General features: G+C 42.6%; 1 protein-coding gene across 8 annotated transcripts in view; it reads left to right on the top strand.

The window, feature by feature from the left end:
* The window catches only part of MAP3K13 (mitogen-activated protein kinase kinase kinase 13), a 195,118-nt gene that overhangs the window by 156,386 nt on the left and 16,341 nt on the right, over positions 1-22,391 (top strand). For all 8 annotated transcript variants that reach the window (XM_050780234.1, XM_050780240.1, XM_050780237.1 and 5 more), the window contains 5 exons: positions 1,345-1,503; positions 2,437-2,545; positions 12,812-12,921; positions 15,046-15,162; positions 16,123-16,260. In XM_050780234.1, coding sequence (XP_050636191.1) covers positions 1,345-1,503; positions 2,437-2,545; positions 12,812-12,921; positions 15,046-15,162; positions 16,123-16,260 — 633 coding nt within the window. The remainder of the gene's footprint in view (positions 1-1,344; positions 1,504-2,436; positions 2,546-12,811; positions 12,922-15,045; positions 15,163-16,122; positions 16,261-22,391) is intronic.

A 22,391-nucleotide genomic window follows, 5' to 3' on the forward strand; every position in this document is an offset into this window, starting at 1 on the left:
CTTTTAGGCTTAAAACCAAAATAATAGCACATGTCAAAATTGCATGTAATACCAGAGTAAATAGGATAAAGTAGAAATGTGGGGTCATTTGTAATTTAGATAGTCATGACCAAAGTACCCTCCTTAGGGATTACTAACTGATGTTCCCACCGGAAATATCTAAGAGTGTTTTCTCAGTCTTAGCACAACAAAATGTGCTAAATTCTTGGATTTTTGCCAATCATATAGGTAAAAAACGGTATCTTGGGTGCATTCCTCTCGGGACAAGTAAGCCTATACATTTGTTCGTATGTGTTAGAGCCCTCATATTTTCTTACTTGTGAATGGCTCATAATCTTTGCTCAGCTTTCTGATTTTTACTCATAATTTATCAGAGTATTTTACATATTAAGGAGATTCACATTTTGTGTAAATTGTAGATAATTCACATTTTGTTATTTTGCTGATGGTATTTTTTCCCTTGTCAGATTTTGAAAATACAGTTTATCAATTTCTCCTTTTATGGCTTTTAGATTTCATGGTTTAAAAAGTCTTTAAAAGCCAGGCATGGTGGCTCACACCTGTAATTCCAGCACTTTGGGAGGCTGAGGTGGGTGAATCACTTGAGGTCAGGAGTTCAAGACCAGCCTGGCCGACATGGTGAAACCCCATCTCTACTAAAAATACAAAAAATTAGCTAGGCGTGGTGGCACATGCCTGTAATCCCAGCTACTTGGGAGGCTGAGGGGCAGGAGAATCGCTTGAACCCAGGAGGTGGAGGTCGCAGTGAGCCAAGATCAGGTCACTGGACTCCAGCCTAGGTGATGGAGCAAGATTCTGTCTTAAAAAAAAAAAAGTGTTTAACACTCCTAGATAATTTTTTAACTCCTTATTTTTAGAAGATTTTTATGGTTTCATTTTTTTATTTAAATCTTTGATTCAAGTGAAATTTATCTTGATTTATGGTGAGTTATAGATTTAATTTATTTTTCCCAGCTGTTCCAACAACATTTTTTGACTAATCAATTTTTACCCGCTGGTTTGTGATGTCACTTCTATCTTACATTCAGTTCCTAAATGTATTTGGTTTATTTCTGGATTTCTTGTCCAGTCCGTTATTCTGGTTGTCTGTTCACACATAAGAGTTAATTATTCAAGTTTTAATTTCTGGTAGTGTTGATTACCCCACATAGAATGTTTTTTTTTTTTTTTCAGAGTTGTCCCAGATGTTTCTGTTTTTCTTATAGCAATACTAGAATTTTAAAACTGGGTATATGTACTAATTTGATTTAAATTAATAAAGAGCTAAAATACAAATCAGTCTTTCTGAAACATCTTCTGTACATGTTCCTGGTGCTACTGTAGGTCTTTTGGAGTGGTGCTTTGGGAGCTGCTGACAGGAGAGATCCCTTACAAAGATGTAGATTCTTCAGCCATTATCTGGGGTGTTGGAAGCAACAGCCTCCACCTTCCAGTTCCTTCGACTTGCCCTGATGGATTCAAAATCCTTATGAAACAGACGTGGTAAGAATATTGTCTCTAAAACAATAGGGAGGTCTCCAATGTGTATTTGGAGTGAATCTCCTGGTGGTAGAAAGAATAGGAGCTTTGGAGTGGGAGAATCTGTGGTTCAAATACTAGCTCTGCCCCTTTCTATCTGTGCAATTTTGGGCATGTTATCCAATATCAGTTTTCTCATTTGTAAAATAGAGACAACACCGACTCATAGAGTTATTGTGTTGTAATTAATGACAATTTAGAAATAAAGAACTTGGTATGATTATCTTGAAATAGTAGGCCTTGGCCAATGATAGCTATTATTTCTTTGCTAGTCCTAATGGGCTATTATTAAATAGGTCACTGGTCCTAGATTTCCATTTCATCATTAGAGGTATCTCATAATTACGTTTTCCTTTTGCTCTTCAGTATATCAAAACTGTACTGCAGGGCAGCCAGGCACACAATTACAGGTGGCTCACACCTGTAATTCCAACACTTGGGCGGCAGAGATGGGAGGATCACTTGAGGCCAGGAGTTCAAGAGCAGCTTGGGCAACATAGCGAGACCCCATCTCTACTTTAAAAACATAAAATAAAATAAAATAAAATATAAATAAAAAACTGTACTGCAGGCCAGGCATGGTGGCTCATGCCTGTAATCCCAACACTTTGGGAGGCCGAGGCAGGAGGATCACTTGAACCCAGGAATCTGAGATAAGCCTAGGCAACATAGTGAGACCCTGTCTCTGAAAAAATAAATAAATAAATAAATTTAAAGAAATGTTAAAACTGTACTGAGATACAATTCAGTTATGCTATCCTGATATAATGGAGTACAGCTGATTTTACTCAGATATAGCCATTTTGAAGTAAACAGTCTTTTTCATAAAGTAAAATAAAATCTTCATTCTCCTGGACACAACTTCTGAAATGCACAAACTGTCTTTTTCACTTTTAGGCAAAGTAAACCTCGAAACCGACCTTCTTTTCGGCAGACACTCATGCATTTAGACATTGCCTCTGCAGATGTACTTGCCACCCCACAAGAAACTTACTTCAAGTCTCAGGTAAGTTGAGAAACTCTCTACCACGCGCTACTAAACAGATAGAGAACTCTCAGTGAAAAAAAGTAACTCTTAGAAGGGCCCATTGGGTTTGTTATAATGGTTATATAACTCTCTTCATTGTGAAACAATAAATATGTTACTTCACACATGACATCTTAGAGTTTTTAAAGCACTTAACATATATTAATAAATCATTTGAACAAGCACGTGTTGGCCAGGCATGGTGGCTCACGTCTATAATCCAGCACTTTGGGAGGCCGAGGCAGGCAGATCATCTGAGGCTGGGAGGTCAAGACCAGCCTGACCAACATGGAGAAACCCCCACTCTACTAAAAATACAAAATTAGCCAGGTGTGGTGGCGCATGCCTGTAATCCCAGCTACTCAGGAGGCTGAGGCAGGAGAATCACTTGAACCCGGCAGGCAGAGGTTGTGGTGAGCCGAGATCGTGCCATTGCACTCCAGCCTAGGCAACAAGAGCTAAACTCTGTTTCAAAAAAAAAAAAAAAAAGGAAAAGAAAAAAACGTGTGTCAGAATATCATCCTTATAGTGGCTTCTGGTAAAACTGCTGAATAGAAAAGAGAAAAAGAAGATATGAAAGCTGTAATGTACATATATCTGAATTAGGATTACTGCTGACCTTCAAGAAAGTATTGTCTTCTTTGAAGTAGCAAAGCTGAAGTACAGAGGTGGGAGGTTAAATACCAGAATGAGCCTATGATAGAACTCAGCCCAGAGAGACCCTTTTCTCTAAGTATGTCACCTAGTAGCTCCAAATAAATATAATTTAATGTATCTGTTAGCCTCTACTGTACAACAAACCATCTCAAAACTTTTATTTTTATTTTCTGAGACAAGGTCTCATTCTGTCAGACAGGAGTACAGTGGTCTGATCTCAGCTCACTGTAGCCTTCACCTCCCGGGCTCAGGCAATCCTCCCACTTCAGCCCCCCAAGTACCTAGGACTGCAAGCATGCACCACCATACCTGGCTAATTTTTGTTTTTGTTTTTTTGATAGATACAGGGTTTCACCATGTTGCCCAGGCCGATCTAAAACTCCTGGGCTCAAGCGATCTGACTGCCTCGGCCTCCCAAAGTGCTGGGAATATAGGCATGAGCCATTGCCTGGCCCCATCCCAAAACTTATGACTTACAACAGTAAGCATTTATGTATATGTAGCTCATGATTCTATGGGTTGGCAGTTTGGGTTAGGCAGTTCTACTGGCTTTGACTGGGCTCACTCATGCCTGCGGTGAGTTGCCAGGTCAGCTGGGAGGCTAGCTGGTCCTAGACTGTCTCATTCACATGCCTGACAATTGGCTGGCTATTAGCTAGAGCACCTTGCTTCTCCTCCACATGGCCTCCACTCCTCCAGCAGGCCACCTTGGGCTTGTTCTCATGGTGTTCTCAGGGTAACAAATGTAATGAGAGAGCAAGTCCCAATGCACAGGTGATTTCCAAGCCTGTGCTGCATTATTCCTGCTAATGTTCCATTGGCCAAGCAAGTCACAGGCCAACCCAGATTCTTGGGACTGAGAAATAGGCTTCACCTCTTGACAAGAGAATCTGCTACAGTACATTGTAAGGGCATGGATCTGGAGAGGGGAAGAATTGGTGGCAATTAAATTAAAAAGCTGCAAATGTCATAAGGATTGGTCATCTAACCACTATCAATGTGGATAGGGGGTGGTAAGAGATGAATTCTTTTTTTTTTTTTTTTTTTTGTCTGAGACGGAGTTTCACTCTGTTGCCCCAACTGGAGTGCAATGGCGCGATCTCGGCTCACTGCAAACTCCACTTCCCAGGTTCACGCCATTCTCCTGCCTCAGCCTCCTAAGTGGCTGGGACTACAGGCGCCCGCCACCACGCCCGGCTAATTTTTTGTATTTTTAGTAGCACCGTGTTAGCCAGGATGGTCTCGATCTCCTGACCTCGTGATCCGCCCGCCTCGGCCTCCCAAAGTGCTGAGATTACAGGCGTGAGCCACCGCGCCCAGCCGAGATGAATATTTAATAAGGCCCTTATCCCTTCCAGACCCAGGCAATATCAAAAGGGATGGAACTATAACTTTGGAAATAAATGTGATGATCCTGAATTATAGCTGTATGCTTATGGAACATAACACAATTATTACCTAATTTCTCATTTCTCATATAGCTTTATCTCACTTAATGTTATTGTGCTTCAGAAATGAATTTTTGTAAAGTGAATCGCATCTCCCCGCTGACTTCCAGTATCATTTCAGATTCATTCTCAGAAAAGACATTTTATTAGCAATTGGCATTTCAACCTCCTTCTCATAGCCCCTCATCCCTGAAGGGCGATAAGTTTACCCACCAGGAAAGTATCTGATGAAAACAGTACTGGACTTTGGGAGGGGCGTCATCCCTGGGAGCTGAACAAGTCCTTAAATATGCCTTTCACTTTGGGAGGCTGAGGCGGGCGGATCACGAGGTCAAGAGATCGAGATCATCCTGGCCAACATGGTGAAACCCCGTCTCTACTAAAAATACAAAAATTCGCTAGGTGTGGTACCACGCACCTGTAGTCCCAGCTACTTGGGAGGCTGAGGCAGGAAAATCACTTGAACCAAGGAGGCGGAGGTTGCAGTGAGCTGAGATCGTGCCACTGCACTCCAGCCTGGGCGACAGAGCAAGACTCCATCTAAAAAAAAAAAAAAAAAAAAAAAAAAAATATATATATATATATATATATATATATATATATGCTTTTCTACCTGCCCCTACCAGAGGCTTGGAGTACTTCTGTGGTGTCTGATACACAGAGAGACACTCTGCCTATCAGACAGATATTGAGGAATATCTTAGTAAAGGCACAGGGCTTGTTTTTGTTTTTGTTTTAATTGAAGTTTCTAAGAAATGATAAATCAGAGACTCCTGTCCTGTTACCAAAGTTCTAACACACTCTCTGTGATCCATAAACTTAGCTCTCCCCACAACTGTGTCTTTAAGTAGTCAGGCTTGCCCCTATTGTTTTTTCCTATTTCTAAGAAATTATTATGTTAGTAAAGTGTTTGCTTTCAGAGGAAATAAGATGAGGCAGGAGGTTGACTTCATGACATTTCCTACATTATTTGATATACATTCAGATCAATTCCCTTAGCACTATCACCCATCTGTTCAAATACATGTAGGTATGGGGCACTGGGTAAGAAATCTTTCAAATATCTTCTGTTTGTATTCAGAAAAAACACTTAACCCTTTTGTGAAATGAAAGAGAATAATAGTACTCTCGAGGAAATCTTGCAAACTTTAAGATATGGTTGTGATCACAGCTTTGCTGCTTCTTCTTTTTTTTCTTTTTTTTGAGACGGAGTCTTGCTCTGTCTTACCCAGGCTGGAGTGCAATGGTGTGATCTCTGCTCACTGCAGCCTCCACCTCCTGGGTTCAAGCAATTCTCCTGTCTCAGCCTCCCGAGTAGCTGGGACTACAGGCATGTGCCACCACACTCGGTTAATTTTTGTATTTTTAGTAGAAATGGGGTTTCACCATGTTGGCCAGGCTGGTCTCGAACTTTTCACCTCAGGTGATCCACCCACCTCGGCCTCCCAAAAGTGCTGGGATTACAGGTGTGAGCCACCGTGCACAGCCAACTTTGCTTCCTTTACAATAAAACTGTACATACCATAATTTTGAAAAGCAATTTCTGATGATGGTATTAAGTCACAAACCATTGAGACAGTCAATATAAGTTTATATATTTGGAAAAACTTCCAATTCTGAACAGATGTTACTTAAGCCCTCCTAAAATGTCACTTCTGAAGTCAGTCCCACATTTTTTGAGAACCTACCACGTGCAGAGCCCTGTGCAGGGCAGCTAAGTAGCCACAGCCGGTGTCCTCACCTGAACCGCTCCCAGATTATCAAGATACCCACAGCATGGAGCATTAACATTGAACTCAGAAAAGGTTCTCTTGGGAAAAGAATAGGAGGAGAGAATAGGAGAGGAGGTCAGAAGAGGAGAGAAGAGGGGAGAAGAAAACTTAGTACATTAAGCATCTAAGTCTGCTCAGGCTGCTACAACAAAATGTCACACACTGGGTGGCTTAGAAACAACAGAAGTTAATCTCACGGTTCTGGAGACTGAGAAGTCTAAGGCACCCGCAGAGTTGGTGTCTGGTGAGGGCCTGAGTTCTGGTTCCTGAGTGATGCCTTCTGACTGTATCCTCACAAGGTGGAAGGGTGAACAAGCTCCCTTGGGCCTATTTGATAAGGGCACTTTTCTCATTCACGAGGGCTCTGCCCCCATGACCTAATTACTTCCCCAAAGCCCTACCTCCTAATGCCATTCCCTTGGGGTTAAGATTTCAGCATATGAATTTGAAGGGGACACAAACATTCAGACCACAGCAGCATTTTTTCGTATTCACTTATTCTTCCACATTTTTTCCCGACATAAAATTTCACTTCTCCTTAAATAGCTCCAAATCTGCTATTTTGCTACCTCCTAGAATTTTCTCGGTATTTATAAGTCAATTCGTCTCTGGATCTGAAAGTGAGGCTACCTCTAGCTAATATGAACTGGCTAGTGAGGTACTACAAATAGCAAGAGACTTTTAGTCTAAACCCCGTCCTGTCACTTCATACTGTGTGGTCTTGGCTAAGTCACTCAGTTACACTAAACCTCGGCTAATTCACCAAAACAATGAAGATAATCATATCTTCCCTTCCTTAGAGAGTTTCTGTGAGGAGCAAATGAAAAGATAAAACTGCAAATGCATTGTAGAACGTCAAGAACAGTTGGATCGTAAGATGTCATTATTCTTGGCTGGGTACAGTGGCTCATGCCTGTAATCCCAGCACTTTGGGAGGCCGAGGTGGGTGGACCACTTGAGGTCAGGAGTTCGAGATCCGCCTGGCCAACATGGCAAAACCCTGTGTCTACTAAAAATACAAAAAATTAGCCAGGGGTGGTGGTGGGCACCTGTAATCCCAGCTACTTGGGAGGCTGAGGCACGAGAATTGCTTGAACCCAGGAGGCAGAGGTTGCAGTGAGCTGAGATCGAGCCACTGCACTCCAGCCTGGGCAATAGAGCAAGACTCCATCTCAAAAAAAAAAAAAAGATATCATTATGTCATTATTCTTGAGTTGCATATGATAGCATAAAACAAAAATGAAGGTGTTATTATTCACCTTAATTTTTGTAGCTTTGTACTAAGCTACAAAAATTAAGCCTCCTTTGGGTTGTTACATTCTGGATTCTTTTGCTGATGAACTCCTGAGATAAATAAGATGGCAGCCAGGGAACTCCTATTGTGTTTGACTTTATCCTGCCCCGGTAGAGGAGAACTGGCTTTTTGGCAGGCACATGCTCTTTCTATAGTCCTCTTGTACCTGAGGCCTTGCCTCCTCCTGCCTGCTAAGATCCTCTCAATGTCAATTATCAATCAATAGTTGTTAGCCCCTGGTCTCCACTTGCTACCAAAACTGTCGGTCAAGAGGTGCTGCCAAGAGCCCAGCTGACTCCTTCCTGAGAGAAAATGTGTCATTCGTTTTTTGTCAACAGCACATGTGTAAAGATGTAGCCTATATAGAGCAGATGAACAAAGCAACCAATTTCAATACAGTATTAGATTCTGCCAAAGCTATAGCTTCATTGTTAGACAATCACCCATTTCTCCAAATAGGCAATTACTGTCCCTGGTATTCAATTACATTTGATATGAGTCTTTAGAAAACATTTTCACCCCATTCCAGATCCCAGCTGCTAGGTGGATCGTGTGCCTGACTGTGAAGCTCTCTCAGCCCCCTGCCTTTGAACCATTCTAGTGTTCTCTTGAGTGCCACTGTGACCACCCAGAAATTCAGGGACTGGGAGTTGCAGAGACACCCCAACTCTGAGGTTAGACTCTGCTGCCTTGAAAGTAATCTTCTTGTAAGGGAGCAGATGCATATGCAGAGGCTGGACACTCACATCAGGGAAGGAGTCGTGTGCCCAGTAAGGGTTGGACTGGACCCCACTATGGCTTTTCTGATTCCATCTGATTTCCCTTTACTAAGCCCCCAACATCTTGCTTCTGTACTCCTTAAGCTAGGCTGGAACTGGCTTAATTTCTTTTTTGTTGTTGTTTTTTATTTACTTTTTTAAAAGTGTGGTAAAAATAAAGATAGTATACAATTTGCCATTTTAACCAACTATTAAAAAAAAATTTTTTTTTTTTTTTTGAGACAGAGTTTCACTCTTGTCACCCAGGCTGGAGTGCAATGGTGTGATCTCAGCCCACTGCAACCTCCAGCTCCCGGGTTCAAGCTATTCTCCTGCCTCAGCCTCCCGAGTAGCTGGGACTACAGGCACCTGCCACCATGCCGGCTAATTTTTTGTATTTTTAGTAGAGACGGGGTTTTACCATGTTGGCCAGGCTGGTCTCGAACTCCTGACTTCAGGCGATCCACCCGCCTCAGCCTCCCAAAGTGCTGGGATTATAGACATGAGCCGCTGCACCCGACTGATTTTAACCATTTTTTTAATGCACGACTCAGTGGCATTAATTACATTCACAATGGTGTGAAATTGTCACCACTATCTGTTTCCAAAAATTTTCATCACCTCATTCAGCAGTAACTCCACATTCCCTCCTCCCCACCACCCCTGGTAATCTCTATTCTACTTTCTGTCTCTATGAATTTGCCTATCCCAGGTTATTTCATTTAAGTAGAATCATACAATATTTGTTCGTTTGTGCCTGGCTTGTTTCACTTGGCGTGTTTTCAAGGTTCACGTATTTTGTAGCATGTGTCACAACTTCCTTACTTTTTATGGCTAAACAATATTCCATGGTATATATACCACATTTTGTTTATCCATTCATCTATTAATTCAACTTCATTTTGACACCTATACAGTATTCCCCACTTATCCGTGGTACATTCTGCGACCCCCAGTGGATGCCTAAAACCTTGAATAGTACGGAGCCTGACTGCTGTCCATCAGAACACGTTTCTTTTCAAATCTTCCACCCACAATGTAATGTCTCTTCTATCTTAACTAAGCTCTTTCTTTACTTTTTATTTTTATTTTTTTTATTTTTTAGAGCAACCCTATTAACTGATTAGGCTCTTATTAGTACTGTGGACAGTAGGAGAGGAATGCTGGTTACATTTCAGTGTTTCTCAGGCATTGTAGTGAAATGATGGGAAATGCCCCTCCACTCCTAGGCAGGTGGCTTTGTTATAGGTCAAGCTCAGGCAGGACTCCTCCCACCCTTAGTCTTCTCTCTCAGAGGCTCCTCGACAGCTGTGCAAATTGGCTTTAGGCTTGCCAATCCTCCCTTTCTTCATATGTGCCCAGACATGCCTGAATTGCAGATTAAGCTCAAATTGGAACTTCTTTTCCATAAGATTCTAAGTATATAAAATGGAACTCAAAATTAACATGTGCCAAGAATAGGATACCTTCGGGGGAAACACATTCTTCATCAATACCTGGTTTTCCCATACATCCTTTTTCCTCTTCACAGGAGGGAATTTCTTTCTGGAAACCTACTTTCTTACAGATTTCAATCTTCAGAAAGTTCTCCTTGAGCTTCCCGTAATTATAAGCTAGATGTCAGGAGACTTATTTCCTCTAGAATTAAAACAAATCTCATCTGTGAGATAAAATTCCTCACCACCAGAGGGAGGTACTCCTTTTCTCATCCCTTCTCGAAGTATTTTAGTAGGATACAGTGACAGTTTTGCACAAAAGAGGATACTTCAAGACACAAATGTGACACTCTTATTCTTTTTTGGTCTAACTACTTTCACTTGTCATTCTTTCGCCTCCTAAAGCTCAAATACTCCTCCTGCTCCATGACTTTGATCTGATGATTGACAGAATAGCATTACCAGGGGCTGCTGTCAAAGGCCATTAGCAAACAATAGAGTAGTGTATTCTGATGAGATTGGGCACGTTCAAGGTGGTATGGCCATAGACTGCAGTAGTGTATTCTGGATCTTGGCTTTCTAATGACATTGTTGGATAGATTTGCTGCCTGAAAGTCAACCAACCAACGGAAACTTCTCTCCAGTGTTCAATATATATACGGGAAAATCTAGCATATTACAGAATGATCATTTTTTGCATGATTAAAATATAATTTCCTCTATAAAAATAGATGAGAAACAGCTAATTTGAGGAAAACCTTCTATAAATCCACAATTACTTAAGAATAACTTCTTACTTGATCCAGAAAGATACTCTTTTTATTATTGTGGTAATAATAATAACTTAATGAGAGCTACTGTCTTATTTTATTTTATTTTATTTTATTTTATTTATTATCTGAGATGGAGTTTCGCTCTTGTTGCCCAGGCTGGAGTGCAATGGCGTGATCTTGGCTCACTGCAACCTCTGCCTCCCGGGTTCAAGTGATTCTCCTGCCTCAGCCTCCCAAGTAGCTGGGATTACAGGTGCGTGCCACCACACCCAGCTAATTTTTGTATTTTTAGTAGAGACAGGGTTTCAGCATGTTGGCCAGGGTGGTCTTGAACTCCCGACCTCATGATCTGCCCGCCTCGGCCTCCCAAAGTGCTGGGATTCCAGGAATGAGCCACCACACCCACAATAGCAATTAGAGATTGCTATTATTTGTTTTAAATTTTTTAAATTGAAAAAATATAGGCAAGGATGTAGAGAAACTGGAACCCTTGTACACTGTTGGTGAGAATGCAAAATGGTGCAGCTAATATGGAAAACAATAGGGAGATTCCTCACCAAATTCAAAATGGAGCTACCTTACAATCTAGAGAGATACTTTTTAACATGAATCTAAAGGTAGTAGAATAATTTTAGGAGAAGATTATACCACTAGATACATTTAGTTACAAATCTAGCCTTCACTGGAAATTATATCTCATTAGCTTCTGGAGATGGAAGATAGTTTATACATAATATGAAGAAACTTATTTTTGTTGTTTCTCTCTGTGTCTACTGCCTATAGGCCACATTCCAGTAGTGGTTTTTCTACCCCCTAACATTTAGGTAAAATTAGCTTGAAATTTCATGCCCTGTGGAAAGCTGCGTGTCCTTTCTAATACTTCTGTAAATTTCTGGGAGAGTGATAATTTCATGGCCATTCTGCCTTTGCCTTCCTAAAATTCTTGGTCCCCACCCCTGCTGCCCTGTGGTTGTGCCTTTATCTTTGTCCCATATTGACCAAACATTCAATTCAGCGCCTTTCTTTAAAAAACAAAACAGGGCCGGGTGCGGTGGCTCACGCCTGTAATCCCAGCACTTTGGGAGGCCAAACAGGGTGGATCATTTGAGGTCAGGAGTTCGAGACCAGCACGGCCAACATGCTGAAATCCCGCCTCTACTAAAACTACAAAAATTAGCCGGGCATGGTGGCAGGCACCTGTAATCCCAGCTACTCAGGAGGCTGAGGCAGGAAGATCACTTGAACCCAGAAGACGGAGGCTGCAGTGAGCCGAGATCATGCCACTGCTCTCCAGCCTAGGCAACAGAGCGAGACTCTGTCTCAATAATAATAATAATAGTAATAATAATAAATAAACACTTAAAAAAAAAAGCAGTCATTCAAAGCCTAAGTGAATGTCAGATACCTCACTGAAGGTTTAGAAAATTTAAAGAAGTTACATTTTGAACAACATAAACCATGTATTAGACATCCATCCCTGTTCTAAAAATTTTGTCAAACTACTAAATTGCTTGGCCATACTCTCTCTTTCCTCCTCCTCCTTCTCTCCTTTCTGTTCTTTCCCTCAACTCCAAATTCCCATATAGTTTCTTATATTTCTAGTCCCATTTCCTGCTGTTCATGCCTATAGGGTCTTCTACTCTAGATATTTTCTCAAGATACTTTCCCAAATAAAACCTAGGAGGAATTCTGGGGCCAAAAACATGTTCGTAATCTCACACGCACATATACGTTTCCATGTGGTTATCAGAGCTGTTCTTTTCTGGCCAGGCTCTCTGAGCCACCATCTTGCCTTAAAGTGAACTCTTCTATTCCAGAAGTGATGGCCAGCATGCCAGCTGTGATGTACCTCAGTCAGTGCTGGAGGAAAACTTGGAAAAACACAGCATCATATATTGGAGTAGAAATATAGAAATGGGCTGGGGCATGGAGATATAGTAGCAGCAGATATTTTGCTATCAATCAAATCATATTTTTTAAACATCTATTCTAAAAAAGGCTCTTCAGTATAAGCATGCAGGAATGAAAAATCTTGTACGTGACTTTTTGGATATATCAGGGATTGAAACTCTTGGAATTTATCAAAATCTAATTTGTCCTTGCCCAGGCTGAATGGAGAGAGGAAGTGAAGAAACATTTTGAGAAGATCAAAAGTGAAGGAACTTGTATACACCGGTTAGATGAAGAGCTGATTCGAAGGCGCAGAGAAGAGCTCAGGTCAGCTCATCCCTCCTTCCCCACCTGCCCTCATCCCCAGGTCTTCCGATGGTAGCAGGAACGCTCTTCATAACCACCATTGCACTTTCCACACACCTTTCACCTCTGCGTTTTATTGTTATGCTCTTTAAAAGTTGCCCCAAAAGTTAGCCCTCCTTTATATCTCTTTCCTATCCCTTCCTCCCAACTCCATTATCCTCTTTTATTATGTCTCTGCAACAAAGATTCTTGAAACAATGCTATTTAGTCATTCAGCCAGTGTCCTAGGTGCCATGGAATTCCAGAAATGTGTAAGATTTAGTCCCTGGCTTCAAGATGCTTATAATCTATTAAGAGATATAAGGCCAAGCGCAGTGGCTCACACCTGTAATCCCAGCACTTTCGGAGGCCAAGGCAGGCGGATCACTTGAGCCCAGGAGTTCGAGATCAGCCTGCCCAACACGGCAAAACCCTATCTCTACTAAAAATACGAAAAATTAGCTGGGTGTAGTGGCGCACAACACCTGTGATCCCAGCTATGCAGGAGACAGAAGCATGAGAATCACTTAAACCCAGGAGATGGAGGCTGCAGTGAGCCAAGATTGTGCCACTGCACCCCAGCCTGGGTGACAGAGTGAGATTCTCTCAAAAAGAGAGAGAGACAGATAAGACATGTTCATGGATAATCACTGATACGGTTTGGCTGTGTCTCTACCCAAATCTCACCTCAAATTGTAACCCCCATTATCCCCATGTGTCAAGGACAGAACCAGATGGAGTAACTGGATCTTGGGGGCGGTTCCCCCCTGCCCCCGCTGTTTTTGTGATAATGCATGAGTTCTCAGAAGATCTGATGGTTTTATAAACGTCTGGCATTTCCCCTGCTTGCACTCACTCCATCCTGCTGCCCTGTGAAGAAGGTGCCTGCTTCTCCTTTGCCTTCTGCCATGATTGTAAGTTTCCTGAGGCCTCCCCAGCCATGCAGAACTGTGAGTCAGTGAAACCTCTTTCCTTTATTAAATTACCCAGTCTCGGGTATTTCTTCATAGCTCTGTGAGAACAGACTAATACAATCGCATCTGAGTCAGTTCCAGCTGCTATAACAAACTTTAGACTGGATAATTTATAAACAATAGAAATGTGTTGGACAAAGTTCTGGAGCCAGGAAAGTCCATGATCAAGGTGCCAGCAGGTTCAGTGTCTGGTGAGGGCCCATTTCTCATAGATGGCACCTTCTCTGTGTCCTCACACTGCAGAAGGGCAAAAGGGCTCCCTCAAGTCTTTTTCATAAGGGGACTCATCTCATTGACAAGGGCAGAGCTCTCATGACCTAATCACCTCCTAAAGACCCCACCTCTGTGTTTTTTTGTTTTGTTTTGTTTTTTTTTTTTTTTTGAGATGGAGTCTTGCTCTGTCACTCAGGCTGGAGTACAGGGCACCATTTCAGCTCACTGCAACCTCCACCTCTTTGTTTTAAGCGATTCTTCTGCCTCAGCCTCCCAAGTAGCTGGGACTACAGGTGTGCGCCACCACGCCGGGCTACTTTTTGTATTTTTAGTAGAAATGGGGTTTCAACATATTGCCCAGGTTGGTCTTGAACTCCTGACCTCATGACCCACCCGCCTCAGCCTCCCAAAGTGTTGGGATTATAGGCGTGAGCCACTGCACCTGGCTGACCCTACCTCTTAACATTATCATCTTGGGTGTTAGGTTTCACATATAAATCTGGGGGGACACAAACATTCAGACCATACCAACCACTGTATCACACAGGATCTGGGCCATGGCTAAGTGTAAATGAGTGATCATGGCGTTGGCTTTAACTGCATGTTTCCATTAACATATGAGTCTCTTCTACTGTATTCTTATTAAGATAGGACAAATTATAGACAGAGTTTTATCTGTGGCCCTCTTGGCTATTCTATACGACTGATGGGCCCTTTAGAATAAACCAAGTGGAGAGCTTAGATTTCCCACCTCCCATTCCATTTTGTCTGAGTTACTGCGCTGGACAAGGGAACCTTAAACTACGAGGGCTCTTGGGCAAATGCTTTTGTGATCAATCATCCTGTTTCGTATTTCATCAAGCGGACTTTTTTCTCCCGAAGTTGGTTGGCCTGGCTGACCCTGTGTTTTCTTTGATAGGCATGCGTTGGATATTCGTGAACACTATGAGCGGAAGCTTGAGCGGGCGAATAATTTATACATGGAATTGAGTGCCATCATGCTGCAGCTAGAAATGCGGGAGAAGGAGCTCATTAAGTATGTATCCAGACCAGTGTCTGTTCTTACTGATTTGAGTCTGTCAATCAGCAGAAACATACTACCCTTCCACATTGCTGCTACTCAGAACTGGCAGATATTTCATTCATTCACCCAACATTCCTTCCAGGATGTGCTATGCACAGGTCCCTGCCCCCAGCGAGGTATACAAATAAGCAGAGTTGCCACAGAGCAAGTTATAGGGGAACATGCACTTGGCAGTCATTTGCTGCATTGGGAAGGGGTCCGCATTTCAAAAAGAGCACAGGGTGGAGAGCGGGGAGCCGATTGCCGCCTGGGGAAATGTGTTGGCTGCTGAAAGTGGTGTAAGGTCCTCCTGATGGTGGCAAGAAAACCCTGGGAATCCTGACCAAAAAAGCAGCTACTGAAAATAAGCAGGACTTCTGCCATTGTATTAAGTTGGGGAAATGAAAGTGAGTATTAGTGTCAGTCCATGAGCTGAAGAGCAGAATGTAGTCAGGTTAATTTGAATCTAGAATTTTTTTTTTTTTTTTTTTTTTTTTTTGAGACGGAGTCTTGCTCTGTCACCCAGACTGCAGTGCAGTGGCATGATCTCACTGCAACCTCCACCTCCCAGGTTCAAGTGATTCTCCTGCCTCAGCCTCCCAAGTAGCTGGGATTACAGGTACCCACCACCACACCCGGTTAATTTTTGTATTTTTAGTAGACACGGGGTTTCACCATGTTGGCCAGGCTGGTCTCAAACTCCCAACCTCAGGTCATTCACCCGCCTCAGCCTCTCAAAGTTCTGGGATTGCAGGCGTGAGCCACCGTGCCAGCTTTGTTTGTTTTTAAACCTGAATGGCAGCTTTGTTATTCAAATAGCCTGTATCTGCTAAATATGGCCAGAATCTGTGGGTAGAATTAGCCTGTGAAAATATTCTGCATATCCTTTCTGTCTGCAATGACTGAGGTGTGGCTTTTGCGTGTATTTTTCAGGCGTGAGCAAGCAGTGGAAAAGAAGTATCCTGGCACCTACAAACGACACCCTGTTCGTCCAATCATCCACTCCAACGCCATGGAGAAACTCATGAAAAGGAAAGGAGTGCCTCACAAATCTGGGATGCAGACCAAACGGTGAGACACCTGTACAAACACAGTATTCAGATAAATGGGGAAAAAGCCCCCTACAAATCCATTCTCACATGATGATGGATGTGGCCTCTTCTGTAGCTCATCAGATGAGTGTAGAGATACTCTTCTCTAGGTAAAACAGAGTAGGAAGGTGAGGGAGTATCACAGACTTTAGAAATCCAGCTTTTACATCTGTGGCATAAATATTTATTGTCTTAGCATGGAAAGGTAAATAAACTGGAGGCCAGACAGACCTGGATGCAAATCCTGGACCTGCCTTATAAGGTATATGACTTTACCTCTGTCAACCCCAGTGTCCTCATGGCTAAAATGGTACAATTACAGCACATGAGATTTCTTTTTATTTTTTTGATCTCTAGGACACAGAATTGGGTTAGTCATAATTCTTGATTTATGACACAGTAGTCCATGCATGCCTACTTGTATTCACACATTTAGTTTGTTCTTGTTAATAATGTGGAAAGTACCTGCAAACTCACTGTATTAGTTCCTTCTTGCATTGCCATAAAGACATACCTGGCTGGGGCAGGGCCCAGTGGCTCACACCTGTAATCCCAGCACTTTGGGAGACCGAGGCAGGCAGATCACGAGGTCAGGAGATCGAGACCATCCTGGCCAACATGGTGAAACCCCATCTCTACTAAAAAAATTACAAAAAATGAGCTGGGCGTGGCGGCATGCGCCTGTAGTCCCAGCTACTCGGGAGGCTGAGGCAGGAGAATAGCATGAACCTGGGAGGCGGAGCTTGCAGTAAGCCGAGATCAGTCACTGCACTCCCACCTGGGCGACAGAATGAGACTCCGTCTCAAAAAAAAAAAAAAAAAAAAAAAAAAGATAGAAATACCTGGCTGGGCGCGGTGGCTCACACCTGTAATCCTGGCATTTTGGGAGGCTGAGGCGAGTGGATCACAAGGTCAGGAGATAGAGACCATCCTGGCCAACATGGTGAAACCCTGTCTCTATAAAAATGCAAAAAAAATTTAACCAGGCATGGTGGCAGTCGCCTGTAATCCCAGCTACTTGGGAGGCTGAGACAGGAGAATCGCTTGAACTAGAGAGTTGGAGGTTGCAGTGAGCCAAGATCACACCACTGCACTCCAGTCTGGTGACAGAGTGTGACTCAGTGTCAAAAAAAAAAAAAACCTGACACTGGGTAATTTTTAAAGATAAAGGGTTTAATTGACTCATGGTTCTACAGGCTACACAGGAAGCATGAAGCCTTCTGCTTAGCTTCTGGGGAGGCCTCAGGAAACTTACAATCATGGTGAAAGATGAAGGGGGAGCCAGCACTTCACATGGCTGGAATAGGAAGAAGAGAGAGCAAAGCGGGAGGCGCTACATTCCTTTAAATAACCAAATCTCGTGAGAACTCACTCACTCACTATCATGAGAACAGCACCCAGGGGATGATGCTAAACCATTCATGAGAACGCGCCCCCATGATCCAGTCACCCCCAACCAGGCCCCACCTCCAACAGCAGGGATTACAATCCGACATGAGATTTGGGTGGGGAATGTAGACTCAAACCGTATCACTCATCATGGAAACAAAAGCAGGGGCTTTGATAATTACCTATATCTAACCATATGTTTCCCCTCATTGTACCCTAGCATGGGAGTTTTGTGAAGTTTAAATAAGATAATATGTATAACATGTGAAATCATCTATCAAATCATAGATGCTCAAAAAATGTATTTTGGGATGGTTTAAAAAAAGATTGCCCTTTCATCTTTTTACTACATATTTGCCTTATATTAGTTTAATCTTGGAATTCTCTTCCTCTCATTTTTCCTTTACCAAACTCTGTAGAGACTCATTCCTCTCAAGTAACAGAGGGTTGGCTCTCTCCTAGCTAAGTTAATGTAAAGGGAAGGAATGTCCCTAAACCTAGGGTGTAGACCTAATAGTGAGATGTGAGCTAAATGCAGTAAGAATAGAGGTAATAAGAGAACACAAACCAAGAATGTATTATGATGCTATCAGAATGGCAGTCATTCTGCCATAGCTGGATTAATAGGTACCTAACTTCTAATGAGTAACTACACGGACTAATCCCAATTTTGCTTTTACCCACTGCCCCAAGCATCTAATGGTCAAGTTCTGAGAAACTTTTTTCAGATTCCACCTGACACAATCCTTGTGGGTGGGATAAATCCCAACACCCCTTTTCTTTTGTTGTACTAATAGGGACAGAGTCTGCCTGATGGCTGCTCCCTGCCTTCTGCCTACAGTGAAAAGAAAGAGCACTGGGGGAGAAAATAGAACTATTTAACTTTTTAAAATATGAGCTCGTGTTTGCTTTTATTTTGGCTATGAGAAATGTTTGAAGGAGTTTGATACCACAAGTAGATTCTTAGTCAATGAGCTAGCTGAACACGAGAAGGCAACCTGCAAAGAGCTGTACTGTCAGCTGATTGTCCCTTGAAGGAGTTCAGTTTCACATGATTTGGACAGTGCAATGATTACCTAGTGAGAAGTCTGGAGACCTTGAAGGAAATTAGAGAGGAGAAACCATTCAACCATCCTTAAGCCCAGATTTCAGTTTATGTTTAGTTAGAGACTAAAAAGAAGAGTGTCAAGTTCAATCATGGACATTTCCAGCCTGTCATACCTGAGTACAGTCCAAAAAGATAGTCTGAATACCCCATAATAAGGAGAGGCTTGAAATGAGGAAGAACTATGCCTCAGGGTCAAAAGACTTGGGTTCAAGTTATGAGTTCTGCCATTTGCTAGCTTTGTGATGGATACAAGCCAACATAACCTCTGATCCTCAGTGCACTTCTCCATAAAATGGGTATTGTAATAGTAGGAACCAAGTGCTTTCTGCAGTACAAGTTGGCCAGCTGACCATAGAATTTTGAATCTGGGACAGGAAGCTGCCAATAGCAGACAATACCCTACCCACCTTATCTTAAACCCTTAATACCTGGAACTTCTATGCTAAGACAAGTCCTCAACTGTACTTTTCTTGTATAAGAAGAAAAACCCATCTCCTGCTGCCTGCTGCCTACTTATGAGCTCTGGCTATTCAATGTGTGGCCTCACTTTAGCATCATCTGAGAGCTTGTTATACTTGCAGGCTCTGAGGCCCCACCCCAGACCTACTAAATCAAAGTCTTCATTTTTAACAAGCTCCCCAGGTGATTTGTATGTGCCTTCAAGTTTGAACTCTGACCTTCAATAAACCAGATTGAAAATTAGGCGAGACTTTTTGTCTGGATTCTACCACTAATGAGCTATGAGAGTATGAGCCTTTTTGGCTGGGCTGTGCGCTCTTCGTCACATATGGTGAAGACAGGATTGTACCTATGGTTTCCAAGCGAAGCCTGGAACACTCAAAGGCTTGTACAGAGGTTTCTCAGAGGCCACTGCAGGTGTAGAAAGGACAAGGAGGGGGAGCCCGGGAGCCCTGCAGAGAGGGGCTGCTGCTCTCCACTTCAATCAGTTGCACTATACCTGTTTTATATACTGCATTTCTCATAATAATTCATTTGAGAGGATTCTGTTGTTAAAAACAAAAAAGCCTGGGCCTGTTATCTGTAAAATTTCATGCTGACTTGTGTCTTTCTGGTCCAAAGAAGGGTAAGGCTACTCGCTGGTAGGAAGAAAGCAGTGGTTCTTCCTGGTAATCCTAGGGACTCTGCCCTGATCAGTTCATCAGTTCAGAAACCAGTTACTGTTTCCCTACAGACCTTGGAGTCAGTGTGGGCAAGGTTCACCTTCAGGACCCTGATTTTCTTTTGCACATAATCTTCACGACTGGCCCAGTGGACACGTGAAAACAGGACTGTGAAAGAACCCCCTCCCTTTAGGATCAAAGTGAAATGCCAGTGTCACTCCGCACTAGCCCTTCTCTTCCCGCTGCTACTCAGCCTCCTGCTGAGCTCTGTATTTCCTCCTTCTCTGACCCCTCCCTTCCTTTTCCTTCCTTCAAGCTTCACTGAGTACTCACTTTAAACAAGACTCCTTGCTAGGGTGAGGTATAGGATATAATACAGAAGGAATAACAGAAATCCTCTATAAGTGGACATGTAGGTTGTTCCCAGCTTTTTGCTATTTCAAATAATACTGTAACATAACATCATCAAACATATATTTTGATGCACATATGAGAGGACTTCAAAAACTTCATGGAAAATGTAATTATAAAGGGTAACAATTAAAAATATAAACTTTACTTCTCAACATAAGCTCCATCAAGGTTAAGATAATTTTGTAAGTGATGATATCAGTCATTTAACTCATCCCTAAAGAACCGAGAGTCCTGGGAATGTACCCATGTCACTACAGTCTGTTTTAGATTATTAACTGAAGAAAAATGGATGCCCTTTAAAGGTATTTTCAGATTAGGAAACAAAAAGAAATGAGAAGGAGCCACATTGGGAGTGTAAGGTGGATGCTTAATGATCTCTTATAGAAACTTGAAAAATTGCCCTTGTGTGATGAGATGAATGAGCAGGAGCATTGTCATGGTGGAGAAGGACTCTCTGGTGAAGGTTTCCTGGACTTTTTTCTGCTAATGTTTTGGCTAACTTTCTAAAACACTCATATAATAAGCACATATTGTCATTCTTACGGCCCTCCAGAAAGTCAACAAGCAAAATGCTTTGAGCATCCCAAAAAACTGTTGCCATGACCTTTGCTTTTTTTTTTTTTTGTAGAGACAGGGTCTTGCTATGTTGCCTAGACTGGTCTCAAACTCCTGGCCTCAAGCAATCCTCCTATCTTGGCCTCCAAAGTGCTGGGATTACAGGTGTGAGCCTGACCTGGACGACTTTTACTCTTTTTTTTTTTTTTGAGACGAAGTCTTACTCTTGTCACTCAGGCTGGAGTGCAGTGGCGTGATTTTAGCTTTCTGCAACCTCCACCTCCTGGGTTCAAGCGATTCTCCTACCTCAGCCTCCCGAGTAGCTGGGATTACAGGCACCCACCACCACACCTGGCTAATTTTTGTAATTTTAGTAGAAATGGGGTTTCACCATGTTGGCCAGGCTAGTCTCGAACTCCTGACCTCAGGTGATCCACCAGCCTCGACCTCCCAAAGTGCTGGGATTATATGCATGAGCCACCACGCCCAGCCGACCTTTACTCCTGACCAGTCTGCTTTGACTGGACCAGTTCCACCTTTTGGTAGCCATTGCTTTAATTGTGCTTTGTCTTCAGGATCATACTGGTAGAGCTGTGTTTCATCTCCTGTTACAATTTCACTTATTTAAAGAGATGTTTGAAGATCTTGATCTCAAGTGTTTAAAATTTCTATTGAAAGTTCTGCTCTTGTACGCAGCTGATTTGAATGCAACAGTTTTGGTTCCCATTGAGTGGAAAGTTTGTTCAACTTTAATTTTTCTATCAGAATTGTGTACACTGAGCCAAATGAGGTGTCTATTGTGTTGGCTATTTTTTCTGCTGTTAATCATCAGTTCTCTTCAATTAGGGCATGAGTAAGATGAATTTTTTTTCTCACAAATTGATGTGGTTGGTCTGTTCCTGTGGGCTTCGTCTTCAACATCATCTCATCCCTTTTTTTTTTTTTTTTTTGAGACAGAGTCTCGCTCTGTTGCCCAGGCTGGAGTGCAGTGGCACCATCTCGGCTCACTGCAACCTCCGCCTCCCGAGTTCAAGCGATTCTCCTGCCTCAGCCTCCCGAGTAGCTGGGACTACAGGCACGCGCCACCACGCCCAGCTAATTTTTGATTTTTAGTAGAGACGGGGTTTCACCATGTTGGCCAGGCTGGTCTCGATCTCTTGACCTCGTGATCCACCCTCCTTGGCCTCCCAAAGTGCTGGGATTACAGGCATGAGCCACTGCGCCCAGCCCAGCCCTTCTTAAAGAAGTTATCCATTTGTAAACTGCTGATTTCTTTGGGACTTTGTCCCCATAAACTTTTCATAAGGCGTCGATGTGTTCATCATTCTTCCACTTAAGCTTCCCCACAAATTTGCTGTTCTTTAATTGTAGCAGAATTCATGTTGCTCTGATAGGGGCTGTTTTCAAAGCGATTGTTCTGAGTGCCTCAAACTAGATCATGTTTACAGACGTCACCAATAAGGTGGTACAAGTTTATTTTGATGCAAAAACTTTTGAGATCCATGCATAGCTTTTTCATAATAT

Source organism: Macaca thibetana, chromosome 2, assembly GCF_024542745.1.
Source record: "Macaca thibetana thibetana isolate TM-01 chromosome 2, ASM2454274v1, whole genome shotgun sequence".
In the NCBI taxonomy this organism is placed as follows: Eukaryota; Metazoa; Chordata; class Mammalia; order Primates; family Cercopithecidae; genus Macaca; species Macaca thibetana.